At 38.1% G+C, this 14,544-nt stretch overlaps 1 protein-coding gene across 2 annotated transcripts in view; it reads left to right on the top strand.

The window, feature by feature from the left end:
• The window catches only part of ARID4A (AT-rich interaction domain 4A), a 48,547-nt gene that overhangs the window by 27,987 nt on the left and 6,016 nt on the right, over positions 1 to 14,544 (top strand). Inside the window, exons 12-20 of one of the 2 annotated variants that reach the window (XM_066998503.1) lie at positions 3,327 to 3,399; positions 5,573 to 5,667; positions 5,818 to 5,915; positions 7,405 to 7,633; positions 9,192 to 9,442; positions 11,695 to 11,892; positions 13,187 to 13,271; positions 13,443 to 13,638; positions 13,843 to 13,905. In XM_066998503.1, coding sequence (XP_066854604.1) covers positions 3,327 to 3,399; positions 5,573 to 5,667; positions 5,818 to 5,915; positions 7,405 to 7,633; positions 9,192 to 9,442; positions 11,695 to 11,892; positions 13,187 to 13,271; positions 13,443 to 13,638; positions 13,843 to 13,905 — 1,288 coding nt within the window. The remainder of the gene's footprint in view (positions 1 to 3,326; positions 3,400 to 5,572; positions 5,668 to 5,817; positions 5,916 to 7,404; positions 7,634 to 9,191; positions 9,443 to 11,694; positions 11,893 to 13,186; positions 13,272 to 13,442; positions 13,639 to 13,842; positions 13,906 to 14,544) is intronic. The other variant, XM_066998504.1, reaches the window with a different exon arrangement.

Here is a 14,544-nt window from a genome sequence, read left to right as displayed (position 1 = left end):
TAATTCTTTTCATTTCCTTAATTAGCATTCAAACTCAGTATCAGAAAGCAAATATGCAAGTGACAAAAACGTAATTAAATACTCTGAAGCAACAGAATTACGCTGATTCTGGCACCTTATCTTGATGGCATACTGTTCTGAACTCCAGATCCTGCACACATTGTTCTTCCTCTTTGATTGCATTTCTTTCACACGAGTTTATGGTATTGTCAGCCGTTAATAACATAAAAGAAAGATCTGTCCCTGGTACCTCGGCTCAGTGGTGATTGAGTATATCATGTAGGTAGGGATTCATTCTTTGTTTTATAAAACAAGCTGCTGCTTCCTTTCTGCTCCCACTCAGCTCCACAGGTTAGCATCCACAGAAGCTTTAACAGCTTCCTGGAGAGTAAATGATGAGTCAGGGTAAGAGAGCTGTATTCTTTTTTAAAATCACACTAAAGATAGAGGGAAAGCTCCTGGTAAATAAAGGGGCTTGAAAGTAAATGAAGCAAAGCCAATTACAAGTTTTCTGCAAGTTTCAGTGGGTTTTATGTTGTGCTTATTTTGATACCAAGAACCACCAAATACTTTTACAAGATACTTACAAGTGCTATTAGTATTAGTTGGAAGGTCATATGAAATGGAAATTTGGAAATCCATTATACAGAGATCCTGTTTTTATTGCTGCTCTCATTTTTCAGTGTTTACAGTATTCTCTAACTGATGGGATCTGCTAGTTAGAAAGGAAGAACAACATCTCAAGCACCCTAATTTTTTTTTTAATTGAAAATGGACATTTTGTTGTTTTTGATGAAATTCAAATGTGCCTTGCCCTGAAACAAAACAAATATTTTCATGTTGCATTTAGTTATGGATATTGGATGAACAACAAAAAGGTCTCACTTTTGAACTTCTGCCACTTAAAAAATTCATACTGTTTTGCCTCTCGCTAGAACTTACCTTTGGGTAGTGCCTCTCTTTTTTCAACATCTATATAGGGAAAAAATGAATGGAGAGACAGAATGCTCTAAAGAAAACTAATTTTGAAGAATCATCACCGTGAACTTACTTATGCCCAACCTAAAATGGGTATAAGTGCCTGGATACAGAAGTGAGTTTTGGAGGGGAGAAGCGTTGCCCCAGTGCTTGCTGGAAAGACATTTGGGGAATTGTAGCTCTTCAGTCCCTCACTGATGGCAGGTTGTGGCATCAGTGTTTCTCAGGGGTTTTCTTCACTTCAGGTGCAGCTTTGAAGAATGCTGATTCACCATCTTGGATGATGGTTTGTATAGTTAAAGAAAACATCAGACACTTCTGGGAGGTCATATGCCCAGTTACAAATACGAAACAAATAACCTTGATGAAAAAAATGATCGCTTAAAAAAATCCATGTGTCTCAATGTTGCAATAATAATGCATGTGAAGGGTTGATCTCTCTAGTGAGTTTCTCATCTCTTTCTCTTTTTCTTAAATACAAAATTTTGGTCACTAGGGAAAAAAAAAAAAAGTCCATGACTTATTCCTCTGGGGATAGCATTCAGGTCATATTCAAGTCACCTCTCAGAAGGAGTCAGTGTCTTCCCTGGCGTGGGCACCAGGCACGAGTCAGACTCTTGCTGTCGAGGGGTGCCAGCCTCGCTCGTGCTGTCACCAGAGAGAAGGAGGTGCAGCAGTCAGGGTGTCTCACGTGGATGAATGAATACTGCAGGCAGGTTTTCTGTCCTGCTTCTATAAGAATGTAAAAGCTTTTCATCCTTCCTTTTTTGTTCTTCTTCAGGTGAAAAGTCATGGTGTCAGTGAAAAGGTTAACGTTCTGTCTGCAAGAATGCTATTCCTAACCTCCGTTTCTGCTGTCTGACCTACAGCTCTGGTTTGGCATTATGCCCACGTAAAAGAAATGGTTCGAGTTCAAGTATTCAGAAATATTTCTGAATGTTTACAGTTATTTAGATAGATTGAGTTAGTGTAGTGTGAGTTGTATTGCCTTCAATCGGTAAACATTACAGTAGCTGTTAGAAATTTCTCGATCGTGAAGTTGGTTCACAGTCTAGATTGTTAAGAGGAAAAAAAAGCTGTGGTTTCTATAGCAATAATTCATTGCTTAACCTGGAAGAACATAATAATTCTTGAGATAACTGTTTCTCTTTATGTAATCCCTATAATACACAGCATGAGTAAATGGTAGATGATACTGTGCAGTGTTCTGATTCTTCATTTAATTTCCTCAAATTATTTCACAAGAAAAAATGGGAAAATAAGAAGCAGATACCGTCTCTGCCTGACTACAGGTGATCCCTGTTGGGCTTTGAAGCTTAGAATTCACTGAAGCAGAGAGGGCTGAGATTCACGATGCTTGGCAGATTGCTTTCTGGTTAACAAGGCAGTAGCATATACATTTACATTTTACTGCATATCTTCCTGCCTCGAAGCTTAAAGTTTATAGAATGCAGAGAAGGCTGAAACTGAAGTTACTGTTCTGGTTTCCTTCTGGAACTGCGTGTGACTTTGCTGTCATTTTTAATAATGTAAGGGTAAGATTTTTGACACGTACTGTATGTCTTTCCTTTCAGACAGCTGCAGTCTTCCCTGAGCAAACTGCCTTACCAGCAATCCCTGTGATTGCCAGGCTGGCAGGAAGAATGTGGCATGCGTAAAGTGTTGCAGGGAAAAGATATATTTTTTTTTTTGGTCTCTTCTAGAATCTCAGAATGCTGTTGAGTTTATGTAGATACGTGGAAATTATTTCCTCTTGCCTTCTGTCTTCCCCCCTTCTCTCCCCTTCCCAAATGTACTTTATTTTCACAATTTTCACCTGCAAAGAATAAAATCTTTGTTATACAGTTTAGGTTCCTTCCCATAAAGTTTGTAAGAGTTTCTTTGAGGAGTTAAGTTTTAAAGATAAGATCCAGGAGTTTATAATACTAAATTATGGAAGATAAGTGGTCAGAGAATTGTGGAAGTGACTGTAAAAGCATTTCCAAATATGAGCTTTGAGGGGAAAAAAAAACAAAACCTAGCATTCCTGTGAACTGCTCTGGTCCTGTAAATAAGAGATCTTTTCTGTATTAGTATCAGGTATTAGGTATATTTTCATTTTGAGGATCACACTCAGGCTCTTTCTGTCACGGATTGAGGTTTTCTCTAACCTGCACTTCCTTTTTGTCCTCTTGAGGTACCCACTTCAGTCTCCTGAGGAGATTTTGTCTTCTGGATGTTTCGCCATCCTATGACTGTAGGGCCAAGTGGAAAGTGGTTTTGATTTAGTTTTTGCCATTATGCTTTTATACAAATAAATTGTTGCTTTGCATGCTTTGTTTTCATTATGACTGCATTTGTTTTCACAGCCTGAGGAAGAGCTTGATCCTGAAGAGAGGGACAACTTCCTCCAACAGCTTTATAAGTTTATGGAAGACAGAGGTAATAGCAAATTAATTATTTAAAACAAACAAACAAAAAACTTCAGTCCACGTTTTCTAATAGCTTTTAAAAAAAAGTATAGCTTTTTTTGCTCTTGAAATGTAATGGATGTTGTTATGAGCATATTCTCACATCAGTGAACCGGGGTAAGAGCTGGTCTGGTCAAGGATAAACACTTCTCATTTTCACATGTGGCAGATCTACTTCAAATACTTTGAAGCACAGTGCACAAAGGAAACATAAATCCCCCCTGAGGTGTTCTGGTTTTGTTTTGCTTTTACAAAACCTTTTTTGTGTTAACAATCGCTGTTAAATAAGCTCTTGGTTGATTTCTTGTTGTGACAGCCACGGCTGGGAATTCTGCTGCTGTTAATCTCAGGCTGGAACCTGAGGCAGCTATTCACGGATGATGAAATTCAACCAGCAGATAATAGGAGATGTGCCATCTTCAGCTCCTTGCAGAGCTGTCTTAATCATGATACTCACCTGAAGAAACAAAATTCTGCCTTGTCCAGTAGCTAGAACAAGAAAACAGTGTATTTTAAATGCTTTTCTTTACAGAATTAGGTGAGACTGTTATAAATTGGAGCAGCTAAAGTTGTGGGGTAAGACATCCATTGGTAGTACACATGCAGTGTACAGATAGAGAGCAGGATGTACCTGCTGACTTGGGAGGACTGTTACATAAGCTGTTCATATCTGAAGTTGTGATGAGACTGACTCTACAATGAAATGTATGTAGCGTCAGAATATTTCTCCTTTATTTCCTTTCAAAGTACATTTTCTTGGGTTTAAAGTGAAAATAAAAAATCAGGTTAGCTTTGTTAAAGAGGCTCTGCATCCCTATGGATGAGGTCTGTTCTCGACCACTCAATAATAAAAGAAGAGTTCCAAGTCTGTTCAATATTGCCAGGTGCTTATCACAGATCGTGTATTACAGCAGGGTATACTGCAGTACAGCATTTTGAGGCCATTTGTGTAGAATCAGTGTTTTTAGAGACAGCTTGTTATTCTTCTGAGGCAGGTTATTTCAGGGAAAAAAAAAAAAAAAAAGAAAAGAAAAAAAAAAACCTATGTTGGTTGTGTAAAATCCAAATTTCTAGTAGGCTGGTTCTTCCCCCTTTTCTGTTTTCCCTGCTCCCTTTCTTAAACACTCTTACCAAACCTACTACGAATCAAGTAGAGAGATGATGTCAGTGATCTGCAGAGGAGAAAGAAGTGTTTGTGCACTGAATTTGAAGTCCCAGTCTAGAAACTGTTCTTTAAGCTAGCATGTTGAGTGAGCAGTATGCATGTCTTCTTCAGGACTGGGTCTTTCTCCCTGCCCATCTACGTTTTTTCCCCCTGCTCTTATAGCAACATTTGTTCCCACCAGATTTGTTCTACATTCTCTTCTCTCACTAAGAATATTTTGATTCATATAATCATGTCAGCATTCCCAAATAAAGTTATTTTCAAGATTCCAAATACAATTGCGTGAAGATGAAGGATGATGACAAGCAGCAGGGAAGAGTTTTGATACTCCTCCATGCTGGGATGAATACCATCTACACAGGCAGCTGCTTTCCCCAGTCACTTGGTTTCTCCTTTTGAAATTATTATTTTTTATATAATTCCCACTCATCTGAGTCAAATTCTTTCGTTTTCTCAGAATTGTCCCAAATATTCACGTCCTGTTAGGACCATGCTGTTTCACATCCTGCCTGTGTATCTTTTCATAGTTCAGCATTTCTGCTTCTTTCACATTCCTTTCAGACCACAGTGTTTTGAGTTACTGTCTTCACACATTGCTATATTCCAGCATTTATCAGGCACTCTGCAGAGTTTGCTGCAATTCTGGCTGCCCCCACCCTCAAGAGAGGAACAGTGGGATGCAGCCAGCTGGATAGGGATTATTGCACAAAACTGGAAAGGAGATCAAGAAATCAGAGTTATCAAGCAGCTGGTGGCAGTATGCTAATAAACCACCCAGAAATATGCGATGTACCCAAAAGAGGGGTTGGAAACTACTAAACTGAAACATACAGAACTATTAAATAGAGATGTTAGAATGTAGAAAGGTGTCAAGTGTGAAGAGTGTGTATCCAGGTAGTCAAGTGGACTCTATAGGAATGGAAACAGCAGTTTTCTGTTCTGTGTGATAACATTTTATTTCTATCTTTGTTTTATTTAGGTACTCCTATCAACAAACCACCTGTTCTGGGCTACAAGGACCTTAATCTCTTCAAACTTTTTAGACTGGTATATCAGCAGGGTGGGTGTGACAATGTAAGTGTCGTATGTTTCCTAAACTAAACATGTCTCATCGTTCTTAAAGGTTGTGAACTGTGTCTGTGTTAAGTGTCATTCCTTAATGTTCTTGGCTAACAAAACCTGAGAACTTACCTTTTTTTTTTTTTCTTTTTTCCCCCATCAAAGATTGAGAGCGGTGCTGTATGGAAGCAAATTTATATGGACCTTGGCATTCCTATTTTGAACTCGGCTGCTTCCTACAATGTAAAAACTGCTTATAGAAAGTAAGTTCTCCTATTGTATAATGGTGAAAACATTCTTAGTTGTTTGTTTTTTTTAATAACTTGAACAATATTAAAACAATTTTTGATAGTTTAATGAAACAGTAGTTGACATTCTTCAGTTAATGAGGAGTTTTGAGCGTTTTCCAGTGCCAAGGATTGAAACAATGGAGAAAAGGAGGAGTGGTCAGGACTGGATAAGTTCTTGCTGCTGTAAAACAGTAGAATCCTGCTCATTTTCTTATCAAGAAGCATTTATTTTCAGCAGGTGATGCTGCCATTTCAGAATATAACAGTCAGTTATTTAGGAGCAAAAAGGTTTGGGCAAATTCAGCTTTGCAATTTGTGGTTATTGATCTCAGTCGCATGCTCTTTGAAGCCTGTAGATGCTGCATGCTGTGAGCAGAATTTTATACCAGTTTCTTTAACTTCCTCACACATGTTGGTAGACAAAGATGTGTTCCAGGCAGCATGTTTAAATGTCATCTTTGTGTGGCGTCTGTAGAGTAATAGCTTTAGAGCATAACCGATGTACATTGCTATGGTGATGTGACGGTATTGAGTAGCAAAATTACTACTGTAATTGAAAATGCGTAACACTTTTTATTCTGACCCCTGGTTTTCAGTGAGGCTATAACTGTTGAAGTGGAAACCTTTTAGGAATTACATTTTTCAGTCTCGTTTTCTACATAAAGATTATTTTAATTATTTATTCTCCTGAAATTTTGAGCGAGAAACAATCGGGCTTTTTGAGTAAAAGAGAAGAATGAGGTTCTCTTGACTCGAACCTAAGGAAATTTGGCTGATTGAATAGGGATTGCTAATGACTCAACTCATGTTAATGTTGATGAAGTTGAAAATATTCAGACTATCTTCAGTGGGATTTGAACCGGGCACATGTTTAAGGTCTGTATTTTACAGAGAAGAGTATGTATGATTAAAAAAAAAAATAAATGTATGCAAAGTTGCTATTACAGTGGAGGTAATGATGTTGTATGGACACATGATGGTGTGTTGTGATTTACATATTTATTCTTTGAGGGATAAGCTAGTTCATACTTCTCTCACCTGTAACTGGATTAGAGTGTGTGCACAGGCAGTTACCAGAGGACAAGTTGATGCACGACGATTTGTTACCATGTGGTAACTTGTTTGTATGCCCGTATTATAATACTGGGCTGATCTTAGCTGTCAGTGTATGTTTGCAAAACAGTGTACATATTCGTAAGCTTTACTGTCATGAGTTCTTAATTGGACAGAGATGAAGTTAAATGTGTGAGAAGCACCTGTGTGTACATGCAGAGTTTTCTTTTTCGCTGCTTGACTTGTGTGCAGAACTGTTTCATTTCAAAACCTCCTCTGGCTTTTTTTTTCCTGAAGTTGCTACTCCTCCTGCTCTTCCCTACAAGCACAAAAATAGTTTTTTTTGCACTTCAATGAATTAAAAAACAGAAGGTGAAACGTATAAATGAATCTTTATTTCTACCTGTAGGTATCTTTATGGTTTTGAAGAATACTGCCGTTCGGCAAACATTCAGTTCAGGACCATCCATCACAATGAACCAAAAGTGGTAGAAGACATACAGAAACACGAGGAACCAATGGAGGAAAGTGTGAAAGAGGAACAAAAAATGCCTCCAACAGAAGTAAAAAAAGAAGCAGAAGAAAATTATTCCAGCAGTGAGAGTGAAAAAGAAGAAATAGAACTAAGATCCCCAAGGGTAAGTAGTTCGAACTGATTTCTATTTAGTACTTAACAAAACCCCTTTGTATACTGAACAGTTTACATAATGAGTTTTCCCTTGTGGAGCAACTGTACATTTGAATTAATGTGCTTGTACGAGAGTAGGACAACGTTCAGTGAACGAGTTGGTGTTCAGTTGTTAATTACATTCTACCTGTGAATAGAATCGGTTTTCACTATTTCTTTGTGTTCTAAACCATCCATGGGATTTGCTAAGGCTGTGTTGATGTCAGTCATGTTTCTATTCAGGGATAGTTTGAGAGCTACTGAGAGCTGTATATCATCAGAACAGAGAAACCCAGCAGGACAATCCTGGTGGTGGGTGGGAATTTCCACAGGCACATGGAATTCAGAGCTGTGCATCAAGAAGCAAGGATATCGAGGGACTGCTACAGCCTAAAGAATCAAAGGAAGTCCCATTTTGAGTTGATTTTTAACACAATATCTCTTTTAATTGAAGAAAACATACAATTTTACAGCACATAGACAAAACAGGAGAGGGAAGATATCTTTTTTTTTTTTTTTTGTCTTCCTCTGTCTTTGAATGCTGTATAGGTGAGGGTTGTGTTAGTAGTTACATAGATAAGATCAGTGACCCATCAGCTGGTGGAAACTGAACCTGATGGAGAATACAAGGATACTTTTAAGGTATTTGAATATGACTGAATTAGGGTGCTGTAGTATTCCTGTTGGATCTTTTAAAAAGTCATTATGTGCTCCTTAAAAGAGAAATATTACTGAAGGACAAGGAAATGCAACTTTTAAAATCACTGAAGTTGTAAGCATCCTGTTAACTAAAATGTAATTCTACTGAAGTACCTCTTGTAAATAAATTTTTCAAACAAGGATATAGCCTTTAAATCAGTAGTTGAAAGACATAGTGTAAACATAAGTTTAGATTTGCATTATGTATTCTATTTCTATCTAAAGGGTTTTTTCCAAACCTATCAGCCTTGATGAAATTCCTGACATGACACTAGCTTTGTTTGTTTGTTTTACCTTGACAAACTTTTTGGAGAAAATTAGTTCTTGAGATGATAAAAGAATCAAAGATTTTTTTTTTAATCGTTTGTTGTTGATGTTAATTTGACAATAACTAAATATTACTTGATCATATATTTTATTACTTTATTAACCCAGTCAACAACTGTCTGTTTATGAATGATTTCAAAGTATTTACCGATTTACTGTGAATCATAATTATAGTGCCTTCACTACTGTTGTCTTCGGATAGCCTCCAAATAACTAACCTTGCATTCATAATGTATTTTAAATGCTCTGGTTGCTATGCAATGTCCTTATCAAAGATAATTCTAGTAGTTAGTAAAATTGTTAATCTGTACTAGACCCCCAAGAACCTGTCAACAGTGCCAGACACCAATTGACCAGGTACTCAAAGTACCTTTTAAAAATTTAGTATTTCTAAAGCTGACAGATTTGTTCTGTAAAATCAACAGGTAGCTATCCGGACAGAAGATGCTAAAAGGAGGGTGTCAGTATTAAACAGATTTAAACAAATTTTGTTTCTGTTCTAGGGACGAAGAAGACTTGCCCGTGATGTAACCCCTGCTAAAAGAGAGAGTGAAGAGGATAAAACACAAGATAAATTAAAGGACAGTAATAAGGAAAACAAAGATGTAGAGGAAACACTTGAGAATGCAGAAAAGAAAGAAAATGAAACTCCCCTGGGGAGAAAAAGTACACCAAAGCAAAAAGAGAAAAAAATTAAAAAACAGGAAGAGTCTGATAAAGAATCAGATGAAGAGGAAGAGAGGCAGAGGGAGAGGTAAGAATTAATTTGTAGCACCTTCTTAGGAGTATATCTGTGTCCTGATAGAGCCATACTCCAAGCAAGGGTAGCCACAGAGCTGGAGATCTGACCAGTTTTTAAAACGTGAAAATCAAAGACCTTAATTCACTCAGCCAGACAGGAAAAAGAAAATAGTATTTCAAGCTTGGAGAGTTTACTATACTTTTAAGGAGTGACCTTTTTCTGGGAGATGGCAGGCAGTATTTTTCACTTCCATTTCCTTGAAGGTCCTGCCAAGGTTGTCTTTGTGTTTTATCACCCTAGTACGTATAGGTGCTAAGTAGAGCAGGCTGCTATACGGATGGTGAGCAACTGGGCAGTTAAAATACAGGTGGAAAAGAGCCCCTCTTCTTCTGTGCTGAATGCTGAGCACTGAACCTGCAGCTTGCTTGGTTTTGTTGTTACTTAAATGTATTGTAGGTAGGTAGGAGAGGATCTGCCAAGAAGGCAAAGGAGGGAAAAGGAGTTTGAATGAAACCTAAAGACGGGTTGAAAAGGATGGCACGGAGATACGTGGCAGGGCAACAACAGAGTGACTGAGTAGTGGATGGGGGAGGAGACAGCAGAGGAAACAAACCATCTGCAGAGGGGTATCGGGTCTGGCTGGGATGGAGGTAACGTTCCCTGCAGCAGCCCCCGCAGTGCTGTGCTCTGCACCTGTAGCTGGAACTGCACTGGTATCGCACCAGTGTTCTGGCTGCTGCTGAGCAACACTGGCACCGCATCAGGGCTCCCTCCAACCCGGGGTGGGCAAGAGGTGGGGAGGGGACATCACCAGGACAGCTCGCCTAAACCAACCAAAGGGATATTCCATGCCATATGGTGTCATACGCAGCAATAGAAGGTGGGAAAGGAGAAAGAGAGGGGAGACTCGTTATGAAGATGTCTGTCTTCCCAAACAACCGCTACGCCTACTGAGGCCCTGTGTCCCAGGACATGGCCAAATATCGCTTGTTGTGGGAAGCAGAGAATCATTTTTTTCCTCTCCTTGTGCTTCTTCACGGCCTTTGGTATTTTTTTTTTCCCCTCTTCCTTTTCCCTTTAATTAAATTCTTCCCCTCTTCTTCTGAGGGGGAGTAAGAGAGCAGCTGTGGTGGAGTGTGGCTGTCCAGCAGGATAAAACCACCACACGAGGGAAAATTGCGTCCAAAGTCTGACAACTTGAAATGGATTTACGTTCCTGGTTAGAAACAAGCTGCGATCAGGTGTCTGAGTTTTTACCAGAGTAGACGTCTTCTTAGCTAACAGCTTCTGGCTGTGGTCAAGGACAGGATTTTAATTGTTTGAGCTGGTTTTCCTACCTGTTTTGCTGGTGCATGTGGCCAAGGTGTGTGGGACACAGTTGATAATGAATAGGATTTGTTGAGTTAGGGGTAGGGATATTGCATCTTTTCTGCTAAAGAGGTTTGAGGAGTGGAGGCAACGCACAGTTATTTTAAAGAAAATGTTACTGTGCAGCCCAAAGAGAAATCTTGCAGTAGACCGTAGCGTGCAAAAATGCCTCAAATGGAGGTACAGTGTGGGTGTGTAGCAGGTTGCAGGGGTATGTCAAGTGACTAAGACATCAAAAATAGTTTTCTTTTAAGTGATACAGGTGGTGCTTGTCATCTTTGTTTTTCTTCCAACTATTTGCTACAACAGGATAGTTCATCCTTCACTGAGGGCCAGCAAAAATATTGTATTAAAAGAAATCCACAGTCTTTCAGTATTTTCTTTCCTGGTGATATTTTTTTTTTAGTTTAACTTTTACATTACTCTTAAGTTCACCCTAAAAATAGGTTAGACTGTGATTGTTGGAACAATGTTTTGATGCTGTGTTTAAATATTGGATACAGCTAATAAGATGTAGATACAGCTAATAAAAGCTGCGTAGACACTTCTGAACTTGGTTAAAAACTGTTGTAATCAAGGTTTGTTTCAGATTTATTCACGATTTGTTAGAACACCATTCCATGGTGTTTCCAACCATGAGAGGGCCACTGGGATGGCCATCCAAACTTCCATACGCTGTTAGTAAACTATAATCTATTAAGCAAAGTGTAGATGAAAAAAAAATATTTCAAAGTAGTGTGTCAAAAGCAAATATGTTTTAAAAACAGCACAGGATGCAAAAAATTAGAAAATTTTTGACACAGCCTTCTTCTTTGTAGTACCTTGGCTGTGTTAGTTAAATGTTAAAACTTTGGTTGCCACTAATTAGTGGGTATTTTGAATATACTTCACTGCAGGGAGGAAATGGAGAACAAAGGAGAATCAGAAGGTGAAGAGGATGAGGAGGATACAGAACCCTGCCTGACTGGAACCAAAGTAAAAGTAAAATACGGACGTGGAAAGACTCAAAAAATTTATGAAGCCAGTATTAAAAGCACTGAAATTGACGATGGAGAAGTTTTATATTTAGTTCATTACTATGGTTGGAATGTAAGGTGAGAACACATTGCCTTTCGCTTCTTGTTTTGTTAAAAAGATTATTACTTCCAAAACAGTTTTTGTTTTTAGGAAAAAAAAAAAAAAAGAGAAAGATAGTCGGTGACTTGGCTCTGAGTTAAATTATCAACATGGTAACAGGATCTGACTCTTCTTTTTTCAATGGTAGTAATTTTGTTCATGGTATGACGCCGTTGCATTGAAATCTTAGAATAGACTTGTATGTTTCCAAGTTTCCACCCTGCTTGAAGTGAGTAATCCTCTCTCCTCACAGGAGTATCCCTGTAATTTATTGTGTCAGCTAGCGTTAGCAGCATCAGACTTTTAAACAAGAGTCACTGGGAACGGTGAAGACGTCTGCAATTAGAAGATTATCAAGCACTGAGATTTTGGCAACAAAATTTATTCTTGCGTTCAGTGTTAACTGTGATTATAAAGAACGGTTGTTACATGTAGAGAGGGTAGGAGAGAGCTAAGCAACAAAGAACTACAGGAAAAAAATTATCAAAAGCTTCTCTTGGCAGCCGCGCTAACACTGCTGTAGAAATCGCCGGGGTTTGTTGTTTTTAAGAACATTGTGATTATATAGGCAAACGTATCACAAAAGTGATATTTTTTTTAAAAATAAAACACTTCTGTTGTATAACTTGAGACATGATAAATCCGTAAGTTTTTAAGTAAATTAAGCAAATCTATTTTCGAGGCAACATTAAGTTTGGGCGGAAGGAGAGGGTGGTATTCTCCCAGGTACTTACAGGTTTCCCTTTATCTTGATAATAAATCAGGAAATTTTGATAAGCACTAGCAGTATATTTTGTGCTTTTCATAATCTCATTCTGTCTGTTGCTATAATTTAAAAACTCAATGAAAGAAGGTATATTTTGTTGTTGATGCGTGATTTGGTGAAAATGGACTTTTGGTATATCATGTGAAATTATTCAGAAATTGCGTAGCTGTCTCGTTTCCCTGACTTGTAGTGCTTTGCTAGCAAGAGACGGGGAACTTTGTACCTCCATTCCCCCATGCCTCTGTTCATCACAAATTTTCTTAAGATCTTAGAAGGTAAATTTTTAATGGCAAATTAGAAATTATTATTAGAAGAAAAAATAATAATAATAACATTTATTAGAAGTTTAATCTTTCTAATGGTAGATACTGCGTGTATTTGTAAATACATGCTCTACTCTTCTACCTTCCCTTGATAAATATTTTCTGTAATTCAATCTTTTAAATATCATATTGCAACCAAGTTTTTATATGCCATAATAAAAGTATGCTGATGCGTGCTTTCAGGTATGATGAATGGGTGAAAGCTGATCGGATTATCTGGCCTGTGGACAAAGGAGGACCAAAGAGAAAACAGAAGAAAAGAACAAAAGTAATACTGATTATTTCAATAAGTTTCTTACAGTACCTTACTTTATGACTATGATTGTTCCTAATTTAAAAAAAATAAGATTATTTAGTCCATAGTCTAGCTTTTTAACTGATGTATAGGGTAAAATAAGAAAAGGTTTCACGTTAATAAATACCTAATTCTCTCCCTCAGAATAAAGAAGACAGTGAAAAGGATGAGAAGAAAGAGGAGGAGAAACAAAAATCAAAGCGAGGGCGGCCCCCTCTGAAATCTACTCTTCCATCAAACACGTCTTTATCCAAAACACCTAATAGCGAAGGTAAATCAGGAGCCAGGAGTGCACGGAACAACTTGTCAGATTCCTCACCATTGCCAAATGGAACAGAAGGTACCTCTGATACACTCTTGTTCTGGCATGGAAGTGCATGTAAACAGTGATGTAATGCAGTGCATTAACATGACAACTTCAGGGAACAGAGTGCTTTCAGCAGCTTTGAAGTCCTACTTAACCAGTCAGTGTGCAAGCAATAAAACAAAGAATTCGGTGCAGATTTTACTCTATAAAAATTAATATTTTCGATTTTGATTTTAGCAACACCCCGCAGGCAGACGAGACGTAGCTCAGGAATGTTTGATTCTGATAGAGGATCAAACGGTGAGTGATCTCAGTCCTGTGTATGTTTTTCAGGTTTTTTTAGTACCTTTTTTGAAAAGAGGTTTTTATTTATTTATTTACTTTTCCTTCCCCTCCTTGTGAATTTTACTGAGGAAGTAGTTGAACTGAAACTGCTGAAGAGCACAGTTTGCTCACAGGCAAGCTATGGCATGGAAATGACAGTGCAAGTCATCCTGTCTTCTTTGGCCAGAGCCTTTCAGTCTTAATCCTGAACAGACCAAATCTAGGGGTATAATAATAGTTTTTGTAATGGCAATTATGTCCTCAGCCTCAGTAGTGCATCATCCAGTAAAGAAGTTAATTATATACAAATTACAACGATATTTTTGATATTTCTAAGCCTCTGTGAACAAGAACTGAAGTGAAGTCAACATCTTCTTTTAGTACAGGTCCCTTGAATAATCTTCTGGTAACATAATAGTGCTTGTGTTGTAAATGGTGTGTGATGGGCGCAATAGTTTAGCAATGGACTGTCCATATTGTGGTGTGGGAGGGATGTTTGTTTTTTTTTTTTTCCCTGACTGGGGGGGTACGTGGAGAGGGGAAGAGGGGAGTTATGGTTTGGTTTGGCTGTTGGTTGCTTGGTTTTGCTGATGCCAGATAGGGTGACGATATCTA

The sequence above is a fragment of the Anser cygnoides genome, chromosome 5 (genome assembly GCF_040182565.1).
Source record: "Anser cygnoides isolate HZ-2024a breed goose chromosome 5, Taihu_goose_T2T_genome, whole genome shotgun sequence".
NCBI classification, from domain to species: domain Eukaryota; kingdom Metazoa; phylum Chordata; class Aves; order Anseriformes; family Anatidae; genus Anser; species Anser cygnoides.
Note: the sequence above shows the minus strand (reverse complement) of the source record. Positions and strands in the feature narration are given on the sequence as shown.